This window comes from Mastigoproctus giganteus, chromosome 3, assembly GCF_048544385.1.
Source record: "Mastigoproctus giganteus isolate SK-2022 chromosome 3, ASM4854438v1, whole genome shotgun sequence".
Taxonomy (NCBI): Eukaryota; Metazoa; Arthropoda; class Arachnida; order Uropygi; family Thelyphonidae; genus Mastigoproctus; species Mastigoproctus giganteus.
The window spans coordinates 6588514-6611731 of record NC_143577.1 but is presented as its reverse complement, the minus strand read 5'-3'; the positions used below and the strand labels follow the sequence as shown (position 1 = coordinate 6611731).

At 39.2% G+C, this 23218-nt stretch overlaps 1 protein-coding gene across 1 annotated transcript in view; it reads right to left on the bottom strand.

Annotated features, from left to right (window-relative positions):
- LOC150087633 (nose resistant to fluoxetine protein 6-like) overlaps positions 1-23218 on the bottom strand; it is a 204680-nt gene that overhangs the window by 30213 nt on the left and 151249 nt on the right. The window contains exon 12 of the mRNA XM_090369837.1: positions 21025-21168. Within this exon, the coding sequence (XP_090225963.1) occupies positions 21025-21168 (144 nt within the window). The remainder of the gene's footprint in view (positions 1-21024; positions 21169-23218) is intronic.

Below are 23218 nucleotides of genomic sequence, written 5' to 3'. Positions count from 1 at the left end.
ATAATTCCAGTGGTCATTTTGGCAGTTAATGTGAGGCGCCTTTCCATTATAAGGTTTGGCAGTTGGGCAAAGTTCAGTGTGGTTGCCATCACAGCTGTTCTTTGCTGAGGTTGACGATGATGTTCATGTGTGATCCAACAAAGGAGCCAGTATTCGGAGGAATACACAAGCTTGATATTCGTGGGGGCTGCAGATGCCCATATTTGTGAGGCGTATAACACGACGGAGTATGCAGAGGTGTATACGTACCACCTAGTCACATCCAGTCCTTAACGTGAACTAGTTATTTGGTAATCCACTGCATTTTGCAGAATTTTGTTATGAGCTTGTCAATGAGGGGCTTGAAGGTCAGTTTGCAATCGAAGACGACTCCCAAGTCAGTATGTATATTTACCACTGGAAGGAGAATGCCATCTAGAGAAGTTTGAACTTCAGTAGGTTGGTGCTTCAAAGAAAAGACAATTTGGGCTGATTTCGCAGGATTAATAAGTAGTCCAAACTGATGGACATAGAGATTTATGGCTTTATACACCTCAATCAGTTCACCTCACAGGTGCCTAGTCTCCAGACACTGTAATTTGCGAAACTTAAACCTTTCTTCATAAGGGAACCCGTTGTTCCATTCACTAATCTTGTTGCCCTTCTCTGTACTCGTTCCAACAGCTCTACATCCTTCTTAAAATGAGGCCTCCCAACCTGTATACAGTACTCAAGGTGTGGCTTGACCATTGCTTTATACAAGGGGATAATCACCTCCTTATCCCAGCTAGAAAAATTCCTGTATATCATTGACAAGACACCATGAGCTACTCTTGCAGACCACCTGCACTGCTCAGAAAACTTCATATCTGCCTGCACAAATACCCCAGGTCCTTTTCACTCTCTACCACTGTCAGTGTAGTGCCATACAATTGATATGTTACTCTGGGGGTTACTGCTTCCTATATGCAGTACTTTACATTTGTCAATGTTAAACTTCACTTGCCACCTCTCAGCCCATCTGCTCAACTTTTTTAAATCCTGTTGCAGCAGCATACTGTCATTAGTGTCATTAACAACTCTGCCGACCTTCGTATCATCTTATGTTTTGTAATTGCCTGGTGAGATCGGCAAAAGGGCGTCCTTATGAAGAAAGAGGTGTTTAAGGTTCTGAGAGGCATCAGTAAAATGAATGAGGACAAAATTTTCAAGATTATAAATGATGCTAGAACTAGGGGACATAAATTCAAGTTACGTGGGTAGATTTTTAGATTGGACTGCAAGAAGTTTTATTTTAACCAGCGAGTTATAAATTACTGGAATAAGTTGCCTACATGGGTGGTAGAGGCTGACAGTTTGGGGAAATTCAAAGGTCATCTGGATAGTAATATCAGGTGATGGAAACGCATAGGATGATCGGTTTAATCTCCTTTTCTTTTATTAATTATTAGTTGTTGTTTTGGTTTTTTTTTTATCATTGTTTTATTCGTTTTTTTTTTTTTTTTTGGCTGATGCAGCATAAGCCATAGGCTTTCTTGCACCATGCAGCCATTATTACTACTAATTATTTGAAAATTTCCTTTAACAGAAAATATTTTTAATTCAGAAATGACATGCCTACTATTTTTAAGCAACTGACAATTTTAATGGAAAATTTCAATTGTAATTAACTAATAATTAAATGTGCATCTGTATTTACATTTTAAAATGGTACTGTAGAAAGTACACTTTAATACTGTATTTTAGACAGTACATTTTAATACTGTATTTTAGAAAGTACACTTTAATACTGTATTTTAGAAAGTACACTTTAATACTGTATTTTAGAAAGTACACTTTAATACCGTATTTTAGAAAGTACACTTTAATACCGTATTTTAGAAACTCCAGATCTGGGATGGTTTGTCTGAAGACCTTCCAGTGATGTGGATGGTTGTTAGCTGAGTGACAACTACCAGGTTGTGTTATAATCCATTTCTTTTTGTTAATTGTTACAGCAGTCAATCATAAAATTACATTGTTATCTTTTATTATTATTGTTTTTATTACTGAATTAGTTACACAATGCTTGTATTTTTAATAAATCAAAAGATAATATGAGCTATAAAACAAATTAATCAATTGAGGACTATCACATTCTTCTACTTATTTAGGAGATAGCAGGATTTCAACTGCTACAAGTATGACAAGTATAAAACAACCTATAAATCAATTGACACCTTAAATGCAAAGCCAAATTTGCATACAAATAATCCTGTATTACAATTAAATTAAGATTTAAAATTTAACAAATGTGAAACTTATACTGAGACATGTTCTCAAGAATCATCTGGAACAGATTTGATACACATGATATACCAATTGATGATGATTAAAACTTGATGATGAGTTAAAACTAAAACACAAAAGGTGATATAGTTGTACACGTTGGCACTAATGACATTAAGAGTAGGAGACCGGCGGAATTACTTGACAAGTACAGGTCACTGATGAAAAAAAGCCGTGAATTAGGGTTGAAATTGAAAGTGTCTGCAATTCTGCCCAGACACGATAGGAGGGAGTATATGATGAGAGCCCTGTCAATCAATTCGGCCCTGGAAAGATTGTGCAGAGCTCAAGGGGTAGAATTTTTTTCAGCCTGGTCTGTACTTGTTAACAGGAGAGACTGCTTCTACAGGGATGGGATACACTTAAATAGAAAGGGTGCAAGAATGTTTGCTGATGCTATCGAGGCAATGTTAGGTGGGTCGGAAAACTGCTAGATTGGGGGGATACAAGGACTAATAGATTAACAGTAGCCACTGGCAGAGGTGAAAGTGATTCTTGCACTGCTTCTATTGGAATGAGCCGCAGCCTGGAAAATAAGATGCAGGATATTTCAGAGACTGCTGGGAATCATTGGGGTACAAGTAAACACATGGGTTGTGTTAGGGTAGCTAAGAAAAAGAACAGGTGCATGTATACTTGTGTGTACACCAATGCTAGGAGTTTAGTAAATAAATTTGATGAATTTGAGGTATTGCTCAAAACATCAAAGGCAGATATTGTGGGGATTTCAGAGACGTGGTGTCACACAGATATAAGAAATGCAGAACTGGAATTTGGGGAGTACAATGTGTACAGAAAGGATAGACAGGATAGGAAGGGAGGAGGGGTTATGCTATTAATTAAGAAACACATAAAATCCAAGGAAGTGAAGCCAGTCGACATCGCTGGACAGTGCAGTGTCGAGTCAGTTTGGTGTGACATAAGCATTGGGAGATCAAAATTGAGAGTAGGAGTGTGCTATAGGCCTAATGACTCTGATGAGTATAATAAGAAACTGTTCGGAGAAATAGAGTGGGCCAGTAAATCAGAGAGTCTTATAATGGGGGATTTTAATTTCCCAGATATTGACTGGAATTTGGGGGCTGGTCACTCACACAGTAGCAAGGCTTTTGTGGATTTATTGGATGATTGTTTTCTACATCAGCATGTTCGGGAGGCAACTAGAGGGAGTAATACTCTTGATTTGATTATCAGTAGTGATTCTTCATGCATTCAGAATCTGCAGATAAATGAACCACTTGGTGGCAGTGATCACAGTGTGCTGAAGTGGGAGTTACTCAAAGAGGTAACTACCATTAGGGGTAAAGGGAAGGGGTATTGCTTTCGTAAAGGCGACTACAATGGACTGAGACAGTATTTAAATTCTATACAGTGGGATCAACTGATGATATTGCCAACAGCAAATTCAAAATGGGAAGCATTCAAAGAACTTATCGTGGAAGCTACTAGGCTTTACATACCAACTAAGAAATATTGTTCAAGGTTTAGGCCTAAATGGTTGTCAGATGAACTAATGAGGCATATGGCAGAGAAGAAAAATGCATGGCATACATACAAATTAACACGTGACACGGATGCCTATGATAGATACAAGTTGATCTGTAACCAAGTTACAAAGGAGGTTAGGCAGGCGAAGGCAGATTACGAGAAATCCTTGGCAAGGGATGCGAAGAAAAACAGCAAAGAGTTCTTTACTTATGTAAACTCTAGAAGGAAGGGGATGAATCAGATTGGTCCACTTGAGATCGATGGGTCAACTGTTGATGACCCTGCTCGGGTAGCTAACAAACTAAATGAATATTTTGCATCGACATTCACACATGAGGAGTTATTCAGCGAGGGGAATGCCAGAGGTGTATTCAACTCTAGCAGTAAGCTAGAGAATCTTGTAATAACTGAGAGCAAAGTGGAGGAGAAATTGTTGAAGATAAACACAAGAAAGGCACCTGGGGTGGATGGGATCTATCCAGTTATATTAAAGGAGGTAAGCAAACCCTTAGCCATAATTATGAGAGCTTCCTTGGACTCAGGGGAGGTACCCATTGACTGGAGATGTGCAAATGTGACCCCAATTCACAAAGGGGGATCAAAGGCTGACACAAGTAATTATAGACCTGTGAGTTTAACTTCTGTTCCCGGAAAATTAATGGAGGCACTGGTGAAAGAAGCACTGCAGGATCATCTAGACAAGACTTCAGTTATAGCTAGGACACAGCATGGTTTTGTTAAGGGGAAGTCTTGCCTGACCAATTTGATTGGATACTATGATGCAGTCACAAAAGAACTGGATGCAGGGAATAACTTTGATATTATATACTTGGATCTTAGAAAGGCTTTTGATACTGTTGCACATGGAAGACTGCTGCACAAATTGGAGCAGTGTGGCATTGGAGGCAAGTTGCTGCTATGGATAAAGGGGTGGTTGAGGGGGAGAAGACAGAGAGTGGTAATCAATGGACACTGCTCATCGTGGACTAATGTTATTAGTGGAGTCCCTCAGGGTTCAGTATTGGGGCCTTTATTGTTTTCTGTATTTATAAATGATATTGATGATGGTATATCAGGCTTAATGTCCAAGTTTGCAGACGATACAAAGGTTGGCAGGGTTGTCAAGGACACTACTGACACTATGCTGCTGCAGCAGGATTTGGAAAGGTTGAGCAGATGGGCTTCGAGGTGGCAAATGAAGTTTAACATTGACAAATGTAAAGTACTACATATGGGAAACAGCAACCCCAGAGCAACGTATCAACTCTGTGGTACTACACTGACAGTGGTAGAGAATGAAAGGGACCTGGGGGTGGTGGTGCAGGCAGATATGAAGTTCTCTGAGCAGTGCAGACGAGCTGCAAGAGTAGCTCATGGTGTATTGTCAATGATATATAGAAATTTTTCTAGCAGGGATAAGGAGGTGATTATTCCCTTGTATAAGGCAATGGTCAGGCCACACCTAGAGTACTGTATACAGGCCTGGAGGCCTCATTTCAGGAAGGATGTAGAGCTGCTGGAACGAGTACAGAGAAGGGCAACTAGATTGGTGAATGGGACAAAGGGGTTCTCTTACGAAGAAAGGCTTAAGTTTTGCAAATTACAGTGTCTGGAAACTAGGCACCAGCGGGGTGATCTGATAGAGGTGTACAAAGCCTTGAATGGTTTGAGCATGCTCAATGCTGATGGGATTCTTCCTCTAGCTCAGAAAAATCACCTGAGAGGGCATAAATTCAAATTGAGGAAAGACAGATGTAGGATAGATGTGCGGAAATTTGCCTTTAGCCAGCGGGTGGTTGGTGGGTGGAACAGACTTCCATCCCTTGTCGTGGAAGTTGATAGCCTAAATAAGTTTAAGGCTCAGCTGGACAGGTATTTCGAACGAACAGAGGGGTGAAGTGGAAGTGGTTATTTTTATTTATTTATGTTACTTTTTTTTTTTTTTTTTTTTTTTTTTTTTTGGCTGATGCTGCATAAGCTTGCTTTCTTGCATCAAATGCCTCTACTAATGCTAATGCTAATGCTAATATTGCAGTACCAAATAAACCACATATAGTAAATAATATTTACTAAGATATTTTAAAATGGCCAGCACCAATATTAAAACCGTTTTCTTTCTTTTTTTTTGTTAACCTTCTTCTTCTTCTTAGCAGTTCTTCATCAGGAGAACTGCTAAGAAGGGCAGAGATGAATGAAAATAAACAATAATAGTTTCTCTGACATTTCTAGTATCAGAGTGTGAGTGACCTATGCCAGCACTTTTCAAAAACTCAAGATGCTAAGCATTGTAAATGATAAACAGGCCTTCTCAGATTAATAGATTACACTGGAATTTCACTCAGAGTCTTGGCAATAAGAATTTAAAATGGATTGTGTCAGCAATAATAGTATTGACAATGCTGGTTTCAGGAAGCTGTCAGTCAAGTTTCTGACAACACCAGTGCAAACTCACCTTTCTGGAGTGTCTCGCTGCAGGAATCATGCCATTAATACTGTCACATCACATCTACTGATGTTAAAATGTCTTTTTCTACATTAGCATTAGTAGTAGCACATGATGCAAGAGAGCAAGCTTAGCATCAGACAAAAAAAAAAAAAAAAACCCTTCCCATTTCACCTATACATTCACTCCAAAAGTTTTGTCCAGTTCTTCCATTTGTTTATATAAGCTATCAACTTCTACAGTGACAGATGAAAGTTTGTCGTCCACTCGCTGGCTAAAGCCAAATTTCTGCACAACTATTTTGCAAATGTCTTTCCTCAATTTGAATTTATGCCTTCTCAAATGTGTAATCTGATCAAGAGGAAGAATCCCATCAGCATTCAGCTTGCTCAAACCATTCAAAGCCTTATACATGTCAATCAGATCACCTCACAGGTGCCTAGTCTCTAGACATTGCAATTTGCAGAACTTAAGCCTTTCTTGGTAAGAGCATCACTTTGTTCCTTCACCAATCTTGTTGCCCTTAACTGTACTTGTTCCAGCAGCTCTACATCCTCTTAAAATGTGGCCTCCATACATTTTTATTTTTTTTTCATGAAAACCCCAAACAAGAGAGGTATTAGAACCTATAGTACTGAGTACCGTGCTTGGGTTGGAGGTTGAGAAGATGAAAGAAAATATTTGTTGACATTAGACTTGAACTTCTGTAGACTGTAATTTACAGGAAATACATACGAAGGAAGGTGGTTCCAGAAAATGGCAGTTGAATGAATAAATGAGGAAGATGAAAAGTTGGTTCTGTGAGTTTGAAGTTGGACAGAAAATGGATGTTGCCTGGTGGCGGCACATGTTCAGACTGTTTTGAAAGAGAGAGAGAGAGAGAGAGCAGAGTTATAGAAGCCAATACAAAAGAACAGTGCCCATGGAAGTATCTGTAGAAAAGGCATGCAGCAGAAAGAGTATGTCTATGAGACAGCGAGTGGAGAGACTGTGTAAGAGAGGAGTCATTAATTAATCTAACTGCCCTCTTCTGAATAGAATCTAGAAGCCACAGAGAGGTTTTGGGAACAATATTCCATGGTAGGGCAGATTTGTGATTTGTACAGAGTGAACAGTTTTTGGAAGAAAAGTAACATCAAGAGCGAAAGAGAAAACCAAGTTTTTTAGATGCAGAGAAAGCAATATTTGTAATGTGCTTATGCCAAGAGAGATTAGAAGTCAGGGTAATCCCCAAAAGAGATATATCATTTTCCCTAGAAATTGGAGTGTCACCAAAGATAAGCATAGGTGCAGAAGAATCCTTTTTGTGAGATATAAGACAAGACCGAGTTTTAGAAGGATTGACATCAACTAAGTTGTCTTTGCCCCACTGGAGAATTATCTGGAGATCAGCATTTAAGGAATTGGTATAAATAAGGTATAAGGTATGTTAGTGTCTAACGGCTCCTGGGATTTCTCCCATCTCGGCGGGTGTACATTGTATCGGGGCCAGAGATTTGAAGTGTGTGGGGGTCATGTGCTGTGTATTGTGTTGTGCCCTTTGTTCCTCTGGTCTATTAGCCGCCGAGCCCCTAGTGGGACCCGACATTACCACACCATGCCACGGGGAGGCTGACCGGGTGTGCCACTGTAGCTAGAGTACTCTGGCGAGTCCTGCCACCTACTTTCCTGGGATTTCAGTGGCTAGGACCAGATTTGAGAATGAGATGATTGCTGTTTCTTGAGCAACGGTTGTAATGGTTGTAATTTTTTTATTTTTATTTTTTTTTTTTTTTTTTTTACTTTATGCTATTCTCATCCTTATTTCTTCGTCTTCTGCTGTCCTTTCTCCTGGGAGTGTGTGTGTGTGTGTGTGTGTGTGTGTGTGTGTGTGTGTGTGTGTGTGTGTGTGTGTGTGTGTGTGTGTGTGTGTGCGCGCGCTGTTGCCGGCTTGCTGGCGCGGGGTTCTTTTGAATGGCTCCAAATCCTCTTTGGACATTCAGTACGTGACTGTTGAGGTTGGCCATGGTTCTTGCGCAGTTGTGGCCTACCTCCCCGTGGTGTAGACGGACACTGGGCAGGCTTTCCAGGTGATCGCCTGCCTGGTGACAAAACGGCCAGAAACAACTAAACAACACAACAACACACACACTGCACGAACATAACGTTACACACATTTCTGGCCTGTTACAGTGCTTTCTGTAACCATCACAGTGTACAAAGACGGAGATGAACTTTCGTTCAGGTGCCGTCCTACATAAGATACTATACATAAGATACTATACATGTAATGGTTGTAAGGAATTGGTAGCGGATATTCGAGAAGTTGAGCAAATGTTGACATCAGAAGTTTTGAAACAGTAATCCGACCAAGAAAAATAAGAAAAGAAATCTCACAAGTCATCACATTTTGCATTCTTATAATGCCAAACAACACGAGTTTGGGAATAGCCATGAGTTAAAGGCTCCATTGGAGAAGAGACAATCACCAAGTTGTGATCTGAGGTACCAAAAGGACCACTCACTTCGACCGTGTACTTAAAAGGGTTGTTTGTGAGAAAAAGATGAAGCGTTATTGGCTGTATGGTTAGGATTGTCTGGTATTATTGTACTCAAATGAACAATCTGTGCAAAGTCATTAGTAATTGCAAAAGCCTCAGCATCTCGACCAGCTGGGTCAGTGTGACTATAAAACGGAAGCCAGCTGGAGTTGTGAACATTAAAATCACCAAGGAAAATTACCTCCCTGTTAGGAAAGTTGGACTGGAGAAAGTCAAGTTGTAAAGAGAGGTTGTCAAAGAGCTCCAAGTGATTAGTGGAGTTGGGAGAACGGTAGAGACAACAGATGAATTTGACACAATGAGGTTGAGAGATTTTAAGCCACAGAAGATCGAAGAGAGGGGATTTCAAATTACTAAGTCTCTGACAGGAAATATTGGAATGGACATATGCACAAGTGCCCCCTTTGAGGCAAAAGGAATCATACAGGGAATAATTAGGGCAACTGAGATGAGCAGTAGTTGAATCAACCGATAACTGAGATTCTGTCAGAAAACGTAAATAGGGTTTGGCAGACTGCAAGTATACATGTACATCGTTGAGATTAGAATTGAGACCACGTATATTTGTGAAATGAACTAGGAAGTGTTTGGGAGGTTTAGATCTTTTCATAGATAAGCTTACTCTATTAGTTTGACAATTCATGGTGTATTCAATAGTAAGAAAAAGTGGGGAAGGGGGGACATGCTGAATGAAGTAATGAAATTTTTGGATATGCCGTACACATGGTAAGTATATACCAAGGCCTCATAATGCCCCCCACGCGCACACACACACACACACACACACACACACACACACACACACACACACACTACTCGGACTCCCTTCAGTCACTATCTGGCAAAGTAGAGGTAGCAAGATAATACACTAGCTGATCCAGAAGTTTCCTAAAGAGTTACCAATAGGTTCGGCCCAGTGTACTAACTAGCGGCTGGCCTGCAAACACTGTTTTAGAGCTGTACCCTCGAAATGTAAGTAAGATTGGATCTCACCTTGATGTTCATCGTAACCTCAAAAGTCATCAGTCATACTGCATGATGGAAGAGATGAGGAAGGGTTGACCGGAACTTAGCTCTGGAGACTAAACATGGGTTCCACCACTGCAAGCCTCCAATAAGCAAAGTGGTGGTATTGCACCAGTTGATGAGAGTCATCTACCACCTAGTATGCCTGGTAACAAAGAGGGGTGGCATTTCTCCATGTGGTGTGGGTGCCACACCTTGACCCCTGCTTACATTGGTTCACACCTGGGTGGTCACCCACAGTGTGCTTGTTCATGGAGGTTATACATCTCTTCTCTTAGATATTTCTCTCTCCTTGATTCCAATCTCCTTTTCACTGTTTCCTTCATTCCAATGGTGGAATAAATCAGTTTCTGTCTAGATAGGTAGGCCTCTCTAGATAGAAAAGATGGTAGGTAAAATCAGGCAAAGATTTTTTTGTTTTTCCACAAAGATGGGGATGCTGGGAAAACTTTTCTGACAAATGAAATCAAATAATTTGCATCAAGGAACATACATCTTATCTTGTCTACAATATTATTTAGGGTATGTGTCAAACAAATTAAGCAAGTTAGGTTGGGCAATCTGCACAATTGTGGCAACAAACAAGAATTCATGAAGTGAGTGAATGCATTACTTTAATCCATATATCATCAGATAAATGTGAATCTAAAGTACCCTTCTCTCCGTAACTAGCAATTTTTCTAAACCCTTAGGGTATCCTTGCTCCACCATTGTTCAAATGAATACCATCTCTACCAAATAGATTTTTTATACCTACAAATGCAGGCAATGCTGATAAAAATTTTATTCCCCCAGAGTCTTGGAGATTCCTTCAAATCTTGAGTTAATTCACAAGTCTTTAAAAAATTATAATTCAATATTAAATTAAAAGATTATAACATCTTAATTTTAATTATGGTTGCAATTAAATATAAGATGGTTTAAAATTAAAGTGCTTCACTTTTGTGCCTGTATTAGCAAACCACAAATTACCCAGGAGTTAAATTTAGAATAGACAGAGAGTCAAAATTTTTTGGCTGCGGAACCTTAATGCCTTTAAAATCTAATAATTAATAATTAGAGAGTAATACTGCACATCCAGTGGAGACAGTAAATAGATTTTAATAAGTAAGTTAAGTTACGATTAATATATGTAGCGTTCAGGGTAATGAACCCCTTCTTCAGCAATTGAAAATAAATGCATACAGAATACTAACAAAATATAGACATTACAGATAGAATAAAATAAATACTAAATGGGCTGTGCATGCTCAGATGACTTTGAGAGTGCACATATGACCGCAAGATTGTGCTAACATTCATTCACTAGATCGGCGCTTATTGTTGTTGCACAGACATGTATGAGATTGCTGCCAGCATTTGTCGAGTTTCAAAACTGTTGATTCTAAGATAGGGTGTAGCCTTGTACCCTTGCAGTGATTTAAGGTTTTTGATCAGCTTGATATATTTAACAATTCTAACCAAAGGCAGTGTTCGAGTTTTTATGTTCGAGACCAGAGAACATAAGCTCCTACCAGGGAGTCACACGCATTTAATGCGGTATTCACGTAGGATCTTAGAAATCTAGTCTGACGTGCCTGGATAGTAAGGAATATAGGCAGTAGGTACACTGTCCAATCTGCCCTCGTGTGATGCCCTCGGATGAGTTGCAAGTTCTTGTGCTTGTAGCAAGCACCTGTAATGTGCTTGCTACAAGAAAGCACCTGTAATGTGGCTAACCAAACATGGTTTGGGTACCCACATTAGACAGGTACCCACAATTGACTAGATCAGCTTTTACTATAGAAATCTTGGTGCATCTGGCTTCCTCTGAGCTGGAATGGCTCCAGGCTCGAAAGAATAGAGTGTGTACAGTGCTGTTTCAATGACAAGGGGCATGGGCTGATCTGTAGTTAGTAAATTGCCTGCACCACATTGGCTTATGGTACACTGAGATTTCCAGGCGTGGGCCCACTCGCTTCACTAGAGCATCCAGGAAAGGAAGGGACCCATTCACTTCTAACTCTAAGGTGAACTGGATGAACAGAGATAAGGAGTTGAAGTACTCTAGTACTCTAACGTTGTTGCCTCTGAACCACATGGGATGATGATGAAGTTATCATCAACATATCTGCACCACACTGTAATTGGTACAGGCAGATTTAGGAATATCTGTTCCTAATTCCTCCATTGCGATGTTTGCAATGACGGAGCTCACAGGGGCACCCATAGCCACACCGTATATTTGTTTGTACAGAGAATTGCCAAAAGCAATGGCACCACCTGACGAGCATAGGTTGAGGGCATCACAGATATCCTCTGTAGTTAGCGATGTTCTATTTGATAGGCTAGGATCACTCCGTATAAGTTGCCTGGTATAGACGATGGCATGTTGCATGGGAATGGAGGTAAACAGAGAGACAACATCGAAGGATGCCATGATCTCGCTGTCAGGGACTGTAAGTTGCTCAATGAGGTGAAAGAATTCCTCACTGTTGGTGACTGTATAGACAGAATTTCCCACTAGAGGTGTTAGGAGGTGGGCGATATGCTTATACAGTTCGTGTGTCGATGAATTGCAACAGAACACAATTGGTCGGAGAGGATCACCTGGCTTGTGAACTTTTGGCAGTCCATAAAATTGCAGAAGTTGGCAGCCATGGCATTAGCATTAGTAGAGGCATATGATGCAAGAAAGCAAGTTTAATACCTGTCCAGCTGAGCCTTGAATTTATTTAGGCTATCAACTTTCACAACAAGGGATGGAAGTCTGTTCCACCAACCAACTACCTGCTGGCTAAAGGCAAATTTCTGCACATCTATCCTACATCTGTCTTTCTTCAATTTGAATTTATGCCTTCTCAGGTGATTATTCTGAGCAAGAGGAAGAATCCCATCAGCATTGAGCATGCTCAAACCATTCAAGGCTTTATATATCTCTATCAGATCACCTCGCCGGTGCCTAGTCTCCAGACACTGTAATTTGCAAAACTTAAGCCTTTCTTCGTAAGAGCAACCCTTTGTTCCATTCAATAATCTTGTTGCCCTTCTCTGTAGTTGTTCCAGCAGCTCTATATCCTTCTTGAAATGAGGCCTCCAGACCTGTATACAGTACTCAAGGTGTGGCCTGACCATTGCCTTATACAAGGGAATAATCACCTCCTTATCCCTGATAGAAAAATTCCTGTATATTATTGATAAGACAACATGAGCTACTCTTGCTGCCCATCTGCACTGCTCAGAAAACTTTATATCTGCCTGCACAATTACCCCCAAGTCCTTTTCATTCTCTACCACTGTCAGTATAGTACCACAGAGTTGATACGTTATTCTGGGGTTACATTTGTCAATGTTAAACTTCATTTGCCACCTCTCAGCCCATCTGCTCAACCTTTCCAGATCCTGTTGCAACAGCATAGTGTCAGTAGTGTCCTTGGCAACCCTGCCAACCTTTGTATCATCTGCAAACTTGGACATTAAGCTTGATATACCATCATCAATATTATTTATAAATACAGAAAACAATAATGGACCCAACAGTGAACCCTGAGGGACTCCACTAATAACATTAGTCCACGATGAGCAGTGTCCATTGATTACCATTTCAGTTGCCATTGTGTCAATATTGAAATCTTTCCAGATTTGAACCATTTATAGATCAATTTGTGGATGTTTGATTCCAGACCTCCTAAGACTTTGATGGGTGGGTCACTAACAGGCTCGTAAACAGTGGGATCTTGCAAGAGGGCTAGCGCTTTGTCCAAGTACTCTGATTGGTCTTATATAACTGTGTGATATCCGTTGTTGGTGGGAAGTATGACAATGATGTTGTCTTTTCTGATTGAGTTAAGAGCAGCATGCTGACGACAGTTGAAGTTGGAGTTCGTGGGTCATGTGTGTGTTGAAGGACAGAGGCTGTTCTGAAGTGGATGTCATTAGCAGTCTCTTCAGGGAGGTTGGCTATGGATGCCTCTACTCCCATGGCAATTTGTGTGATTGGTGGTCTGAACAGTAAGATGGCAAACATCATACTGCAGGTAAGAACATTGATCTGCTCAGAGGTTAATTGCTTTTTTGCTTAAATTCAGAAAAAAATTAGCGTTATTAGTAGGATGCATTTTTGCTCTAGAAGCTTCTCTGGTTAAGTTAATAAATTTTCACTGTTGGCAGGAATGGTAAGTGTCAGACACATGATTGGCTTGACCACAAAGAGTATGAATTAGGCTAGAGAATGCTGCTGGGGAGATCATACCTTTTAGTTCCTGCATAAGTTTGGATTTGTTGAAACCAAATCCAAACTTATGCAGGTTTGGATTTGGTTTGATGTTTGAAGTTTGATGTGAAGGTGACTGATCCACGCTTTCAGGGTTTGGAGACTGAAGTTGAAGCAGGTGTGCTCCATACAAGCGTGGTTAAAGGGAACCTTATAATGAAAGCCTTTGGGAATGATGCAATTGGATTTGCATCTGTGTGCAAAGCGTAAATGCTGTCTGTTGTGTGCTAATGAGAAGGTCTTCTGAAGTTCAACACAAATACTGTACATGAAGGCCATACAACGAACGTATAAAGGAGAATAGGCCTGTGGTACTGGAATCCAGTACCGCAGGCCCATTCTCCTTTATAATTAATACTAAATTAAAAACAATAGTATATGTTTACAAATTAAATAAACTCTGTGATAAAAGATTAATAGAACAATTGCAGGACCTCAAAGCCCTCATGAAACATATGAAAACCTGAGTTTTTTGTTTATTGGAGATTATTTAGCCAGGTAGTGGAAATTTTAACACCAGTGAAAAAAGTTAAGAGCGATGAAAAATACTGACGCCTACAACAGCTATAAGTTCATCTGTAATAGTACCACGGATAGGTCAGAGAGGCCAAGGTTCCATAGGAGAAAGTATTGGCTAAGAGTGCAAAGAATGGGAAGAAGGAATTTTTCATTTATGTGAATATGAAGAATAAGAAAATGAATCAGATCAGACCCTCATATAATGGGTGTAGGAAAGTCTTAGATAACCCAGCTGATGTTGCTGATGAAATGAATAGATATTTTGCATCAATCTTTACTGACAAAAGACCCTTCATGCTGAGGACAGGCTGTGTGAGTGAGGCTGAGCCACATGAAATTAGTGATTTCAAAATTACAGATGGCTGTTTATCAGACAAACCTCCAAGCCTAAAGGCAAGTAAGGCTCCTTGAGTTAATGACATTTACTTACTCAAATTAACAGCATAGCTTAATTTGTGGTACTCACCTTTTTATATAATCTGCAATTGACGTGTTGAGATAGGATAAAATGGTAGTTGAGTTTAAAAATTGGAATTAATATGGATAGGTTTAAATTTTGGAAATGGAGTTTAAAATATGCTCAAGGAAATAGAAGTGCATGTCATCATCCTTGGTTGTCATGAATTAAAAGTTGAAATGATAAAACTAGGAAAGTTAAACTGAGGAGGCCAAGAGCCGTAACGAATTGGTTTTCGTTGTTAATGTCTTCAGTTGGCGATAGCAGGAGAGAATGAACGCGTGTATTTAAAAGAATCTATGTTCCCGTGATGCGTATCCATAAAATTTAAACGTATCCATATTAATTCCAATTTTTAAACTCAACTGCCGTTTTATCCTATCTCAACACGTCAATTGCAGATTATATAAAAAGGTGAGTACCGCAAATTAAGCTATGCTATTAATTTGAGTAAATTTAAATCGGTACTTTAAGAATTCTACAATTTATCTAATTAACATTTACTTATTAATTGTCAGCTAGTATGACCTCTGTAACCAAGTGGTCAGGAGCAGGAGTGCAGTAGCACACACTCTTTGAATAAACAGGGGTTCAAGCCCGTGACTGCTAAATATAGTTGATTTGCCAACCAGTGTGGCAGATTATGGTCCATTTCCCTCAGCATGAATTGTTGAGGTGGCTTCCATCCTGCAGTGGATTGATAATGGCTGTTCCATTTTACCCAGTAATTTTGAGGGAGGTGGAAAGAGACTGAACCATTGAGGTTAATTTTGAGGGCATCGTTGGACTCAGGAGAGATTCATTTGGACTGAAGAAGTGACAGTGTTTTGGCAATACATAAAGGTGGTTCTAAGAATGAAGTTGACCAGTTAGTCTGACTTCAGTGGTAGAGAAAAACTTTGAGGTAAATTAATAGTGCAATACAGGAATATTTAGATAGAAATGGCATGCTGAAAGACACAACATGGGTTTGTTAAGAGAAAATCATATTTAACTAACCTGGTAAGCTACTTTGATATAATTACTCACGAGCTGGATCTAGGGAACAATTTCGACATAGTTTTTTGATTTTAGCAAGGCATTTGACTCAGTCCCTCATGAGAAGTTATTGTATAAGCTAGAATATGTTGGGATTACTGGAAAAATTCTAAGATAAATTGCAGGGCAGAAGTCAGAGAGTTGCAATTAATGGATATTCTTCAGATTGTTGCAACATCAGAAGTGGAGGCCTTCCAAGGTTCGGCAAACTGTAGTTTCTGATTTTCTTTAATAACATTGACAAAGGGATAAAGGGTATGACGTAAAAAGTTGCAGACAACATGAAGATTTGGAAAGTCATTAATTTTCAGTGCCAAGCAGTGTTCCTTCAGGATGATGTGAACAGGCTTCAAGAATGGACACAAAACTGGCAGTTATGTTTTAATGCAGGAAAATAGAACTTCTTATACTTAGGGAATAGCAAACCCAAAATAACTTATACACTTAGTGGGACTGAATTACAAACAGTCAAGGAAGAGACAGATCTGGGAGTTATGATACTGACAGAAAAGAAGTTTCCTGAGTAGTAGTAGTAGTAGTGGCATGTGATGCAAGAAAGCAAGTGTATAAACTTATGCAGCATCAGCCAAAAAAAAAAAAAAAAAATCACACCATTCCCTCCAAATGCCTGTCCAGTTCCTCGTTCAATTTATTTAACCTATCAACTTCCACAACGACAGATGGAAGTTTGTTCCAGCAATTAACCACCCGCTGGCTAAAGGCAAATTTCTGCACATCTATTCTACATTTACCTTTTCTTAATTTGAATTTATGCCCCCTTAGGTTCATAATCTGAACAAGTGGAAGGATCCCATCAGAATTCAGCATGCTCAATCCATTCAAGGCCTTATACACCACAATCAGATCACCGCGCAGGTGCCTAGTCTCCAGCCACTGCAATTTGCAGAACTTCAGCGTCTCTTTGTAAGAGGATCCCTTCATTCCCCTCACCCATCTTGTTGCCTTTCTCTGTACACACTCAAACAAATCTACATCCTTCCTAAAATGAGGCCTGCAGACCTGTATGCAGTACTCAAAGTGTGGATTGACCATTGCCTTATACAGGACAATCACCTCCTTTTCCCTGTTGGTAAAATTCCTATATATCATTGACAAAACCCCATGACCTGTCCTGCCAGCCTGTCTGCATTGTTCAGAAAACTTCATATCTGACTGCACAATTACTCCCAGGTCTTCTTCATTTTTTACCACCTTAAGTGTAGTACCACACAGTTGGTACATTTCTCTGGGGTTACTTCTACCCATATGCAGTACTTTGCATTTGTCAAGGTTAAACTTCAGTTGCCACTTCTTAGCCCATCTGTCCAAATTATCTAGATCCTGTTGCAGTAGCACACTGCCATTACTGTCATTAACAACCCTGCCAACCTTTGTATCATCTACGAACTTCGACACTAAGCCTGATATACCTTCATCAATATCATTGATAAATATACAAAACAAAAGAGCATCCAACACTGAACCCTGTGGTACTCCACTAATAACATTAGTCCACGAAGAGCAGCACCCATTAATTACCACCCTCTGTCTTCTCCCACTTAACCATCCTTTTATCCATTGTAGCAACTTACCTTTAATACCATTCTGCTCCAATTTGTACAATAGTCTTCCATGCACAACAGTGTCAAAAGCTTTCCTGAAATCCAAATATATGATATCAAAATTATTTTTTGCATCCAGTTCCTTTGTAACCACATCATAATAACCTATCAAATTTGTCAGACAAGACTTTCCCTTAACAAACCCATGCTGTGTCTGAATTATTGCTGCAGTCTTGTCTAGATGATCCTGCAATGCATCTTTAACCACTGAATCCATTATTTTACCCGGAACAGAAGTTAAACTAACTGGTCTGTAATTACTTGTGTCACCCTTCGATCCCCCTTTGTGAACTGGGGATACATTTGCACATCTCCAGTCCGTGGGGATCTCCCCTGAGTCCAAGGATGCTCTCATAATTATGGCTAAGGGTTTTCTTAGTTGCTTTGCCACCTCCTTTAATATAACCGGATAGATCCCATCTACCCAGGTGCCTTTCTTATGTTTAACTTCAACAATTTCTCCTCCACTTTGCTTTCAGTTATTACAAAATCATTAAGCACCCTGCTACAATTTGATAACCTGCCATTTTCAAACCTTAAGAACTCCTCATATGTGAATGTAGATGAAAAATACTCATTCAATTTGTTTGCTATCTGAGCAGGATCATCAACAATCGAACCATCGATATCAAGTGGACAATTCAGATTCATCCCCTTTCTTTTAGAGTTTATATAAGTAAAGAAATCCTTGCTGTTTTTCTTAGCATCTTTTGCCAAAGATTTCTCGTAATCTGCCTTCGCCTGCCTAACCTCCTTTGTGACCTGATTACAGACTAGATTATATCTGCCATAGGCTTCTCAGTTGCTTGATAATTTATATGCATCCCATGCATTTTTTTCTCTGTCATGAGTCTCATTACTTCATTTGATAACCATTTAGGCCTAAACCTTCAACAATATTTCTTAATAGGTATGAAACTTTTAGTAGCATCCACGATTAATTCCTTGAATGCTTCCCAGTTAGAATTTACTGTTGGTAACATTGTCAGTTGATCCCACTGTACAGAATTTAAAAACTGTCTGAGACCACTTTACTCAACTTTACGGAAGCAAAAACCCTTTCCTTTACCCCTGATGGTATTTATATCTTTAAGTAAATCCCACAACAGTACACTGTGATCACTGCCAACTAGTGGTTCCTTTATCCAAATTCTTAATACACGAATGATCACTGCTGATAACCAGATCAAGAGTATTACTCTCTCTGGTTGCCTCTCGAACATGCTGCTGCAGTAAACAATCATCCAAAAAATCCACAAAAGTCTGAGTAGTGTGTGAGTGACCAACCCACAAGTTCCAGTCAATATCTGAGAAGTTAAAATCCCCATTATAAGACATTCTGATTTACTAGCTCACTCTATTTCTCTGTACAATTGTTCATTATACTCATTTGAGTCATTAGGCCTATAATACACTCCTACTCTTATTTTTGCTTTCGCAGTGCTTATGTCACACCAAACTGACTCAACAGTGCACTGCTCATCTATATCAACTGGGTGCACTTCTTTTGATTTTATGTTTTTCTTAATTAACAGCATAACACCTTTCTATCCTGTCTATTCTTTCTGCACATATTATATTCCCCAAATTCCAGTTCTGCATTCCTTATATCTGTGTGACACCACGTCTCTGCTGTTCCAACAATATCCGCCTTTGATGTCTTGACCAACACTTCAAATTCATCAAATTTATTTACTATACTTCTAGCATTGGTATACATGCAAGTATACATGTACCTATCCTTATTATTAGTTACCCTAACACATCCCATATACCCACCTGTTTCACGATGACTGCCATCAGTCCCTGAAACCCCCAGCACCCCTTGCTCCAGGTGGATACTTATTCTAATAGAAGTTGTGCAAGAATCACCTTCCCCTCTGCCTGCGGCTACTTTTAACCTTTTAGTCTGAACCCCCCTTTAATCTGTGGGTGTAAACAGGCAGCCAGGAAACCCAATGGTATCCTATCAATGATTTATCAAACAATATCCAGAAGAGAATGGAAGTATAATCCCACTATTTAAGGCAATTGTAAGTCTCCAATTGGAATCTAAGTATGGAAACATCATTTGAAAAAAAAAACATTTAATTTCTTTAAAGGGTCCAAAGACAGGCAACTTGCATGGGAAAATCAGGGCAATTGTATGAGGAGATACTTTGAATATGTGAGCTACACAGCATGGCAATAAAGCACATGGGGGACCTGATCGAGGCTTATAAGGTTCTGAGATGGTTTAGTGAAATTAATGAAGGCTGGGGCAAAGGTAAAGAAAGCCAATGTGAGAACCGCAGCAAACAACAGGAATTGATTGATGTGTGAACACAACAGAGGATAACATCATAGCATTAAGTGATTGAATGATGTTATGATATGCATATATATAAAGAATCTTTCTTTCTTTTCCTATTATTTCCTAACCTAACATTTAAGGTCAGATTATGAAATATAAGAAAAGTAAAGAAACCTTGGTAAAACTTCAGAACAGGGTGTGCACTCCATTGTAAACTAACCTAACCTTTTTTACTAGCCAAAAATGAAAGTCTAATAAAAAACCCACACTAAAAACAACCCACACAATTAAAAAATAGCGATAGTCTGGAGTGTGTACCCACACAATTCAAAAATGCCAATAGTCTGGAGTGCACACCCTGTTCTGAATTTAAGCATTTTTTTATAGCAAAAACACTCATGAACTACAATAATCTGCTTTTAATAATGAGATAAAACTAATCATTACATCGTCTGCCATGCCTACATATTGTTCTTGACTTCTATTGCCACTACCGATAATACGCACTGTCTGTTTACAGAGAATGCAGGAACTGCGGCAGTAGCAAACCAGTTTGCCTGGTAAGTTTCCTGTAGTTTGCCACGGTTCTCGTGTGTTGGCTTTCTTTACCTTAGCCAAGGCAGAATTTTCATTGTTGTAAAGAATTCCAGAAATAGGGTCCATAAATTCAAATTACAGTGGAAGAGGTTTAGGCTAGATTGTAGGAAGTTTTCTTTTAGCAAGTGAATTGTTGATGACTGGAACAAGTTGCCTTCATAAGTAATTTAGGCTGACAGTCAAATGAATTCAAAGGTGAATTGGATAGTTACCTACATGAGGAGGGAAATGCATAATTTCCTTTGTATTTTCTTATCTACTTTTCTTTCTTTATTTATTTTTTTTTTTGCCAGTGCAGAAAATGCCTACAGCTTCTTTGTACTATATGGCTGATACTAATACTACTACTACTACTAATATTGAATTTTCTCATAAATGAGCATATATAAGAAACAATAATAAAATTTGTTAAAAAACAAGAATAAAAGTTGTTTATACTCACACCTCTATGTATTCATCTTTATTGACGTTGGGTGTTAAATTAGAGAGGAGTGGTGGTAATCCATAAATTACACTTATTGCTGCAGTAGTAACCCAATTAGCTATAAATAGCATGAATATAATGATAATACCAATGATGGGACGCCTATAAAAAAACAGAGAAAAATAAATAAATAAAAAATATTAGAAATTGTTTAAAGAAACTAATAAGTAATTAATTTATTTGTAACTAAGAGAAAATGTGTACAGTGTAATGGTATATTATGTGGTTCAGAAGAGTCCACTTGCTGCCAGAGTACAGCAAGTAAGCTTTAGCATAAATTTCCTAACTCTGCAGTGATAGCACTATACCTCTGAGTCTAACTTGCAAATAACAATTCTGCATTGTAACTGTTGACTCAAGGTAAAATCAAAAATTTATACCAAGTAAGAATTTTCCCATGTTAAGAAAGGTACAAAAAACTACCTTCCTAAACTTTTTAATTTTTTTTAATCATTTTCCCAGAGTTACAGCACAAGAAGACCTGTCAATCATGCCAAGTTTGTTACACATTATTTTGCACTAGCACCGAAATTGCACTTGTCTGCTTTAAAATGTTTCTTTGTGTGTTTGTTGCTGGCTAGTAAGAAATAATACATTAAAATTATTTAAAGCTCATGGTGTAGTGTATTCCCTCATTGACACACACACACCTATTTTAATGGATGTATGAATGAAGGAATACACTGTACATATATGATATCCTTCAAGCAGTACATTAACTACTCACACTATGAATATGATAATTTCTGAGTAATCACTCATTAATCTTTTCTTTTTAGAGTAGGCATAATATGATTGAACAACAAAAAAAAATTTCAATGAGAAATAATCATATGGGGCCATAAAGTATAATCTTACTTTAATGGGCTATATGAGAATATGGGGTGCCTCCGTAGCCAGGTGGGCAGGAGCAGAAGTGCATAGCACACGCTTCTTGATTAGGCCGGGGTTCAAGCCCATGACCGCCAAATACGGAGGCTGCAGAAAGGTCAGGGAATGACCACCGCATATCTCCGGAGCAAGCACCCCCAAGGGACTCACATCTGGTGAGTATGGGCTTGGCACACCCAGGGTCCTGAGCTGGATATCATCATTCTTCTCTTTCTTGGTGATACCTTTCTACTTCTCTCTCTCTCTCTCTCTCTCTCTCTCTCTCTCTCTCTCTCTCTCTCTCTCTCTCGCTCTCTCTCTCTCTCTCTCAGGGTAACTTGGGAATTTTTTTTTTGCTGGTGCAGTATAAGCCTCAGCTTCCTTGCACCATATGGCTAATAATAATAATAATAATATGGCCTTAGTTGCTAATGCTCATAAAAATCAAATAACAACAACAACATGACAATACGACCAATTCACTAAGGCTGAGTGCCCATCAAATTAGATAACAATAAATTAAGCCACTAAGGTGAATTGAATTCAGAGAAAAGTGTTGTACTATGAAATAAAAAACAATTAAATGTAATTCTCTATTATTCCAAACTTACTAGGCATGGGGAGCAGAAGAACTTAATAAAATTTACAATGCTGCATAGTGATGAATCTGCTTAAAGCTTATTCAGGGTCTGAAGAGCTTGAGTGGCCTTCTCTGGCATTGCAAAAGGCAACCTTACTGATATGGGAGCTTGAAGGACAGGGTGGATGCCCTCGAAGAAACTAAATGAGGGGCCCATCAAGCTCTCAGCTGCCCACATCAACGCCAGAGCTCGCACTTCGGCATCACGTGACACAGAGACAACCCCCAAGACAGAATGCGCTGGTCCTGAAGGAACTAGTAGTTGTTGGTGACTCCATTGTCAAGGAAACGGGGAATATTCTTTGTAAAAAGGATAGGGGGAACAGGACCAGGGTATGTCTGCCAGGGGCAAAGGTTGATGACGTTGTAGAGCGAATATCATCTTTTAAGGGCACAAAAGGTGATGTAGTTGTACACGTTGGCACTAATAATATTAAGAGTAGGAGACCGGCAGAATTACTTAACAAGTACAGGTCACTGTTGAACAAAAGCCGAGAATTAGGGTTGAATTTGAAAGTGTCTGCAATTCTGCCCAGACACGATAGGAGGAAGTATATTATGAGAGCCTTGTCGATCAATTCGGCCCTGGAAAGATTGTGCAAGGCTCAAGGGGTAGAATTTTTTTCAGCCTGGACTGTACTT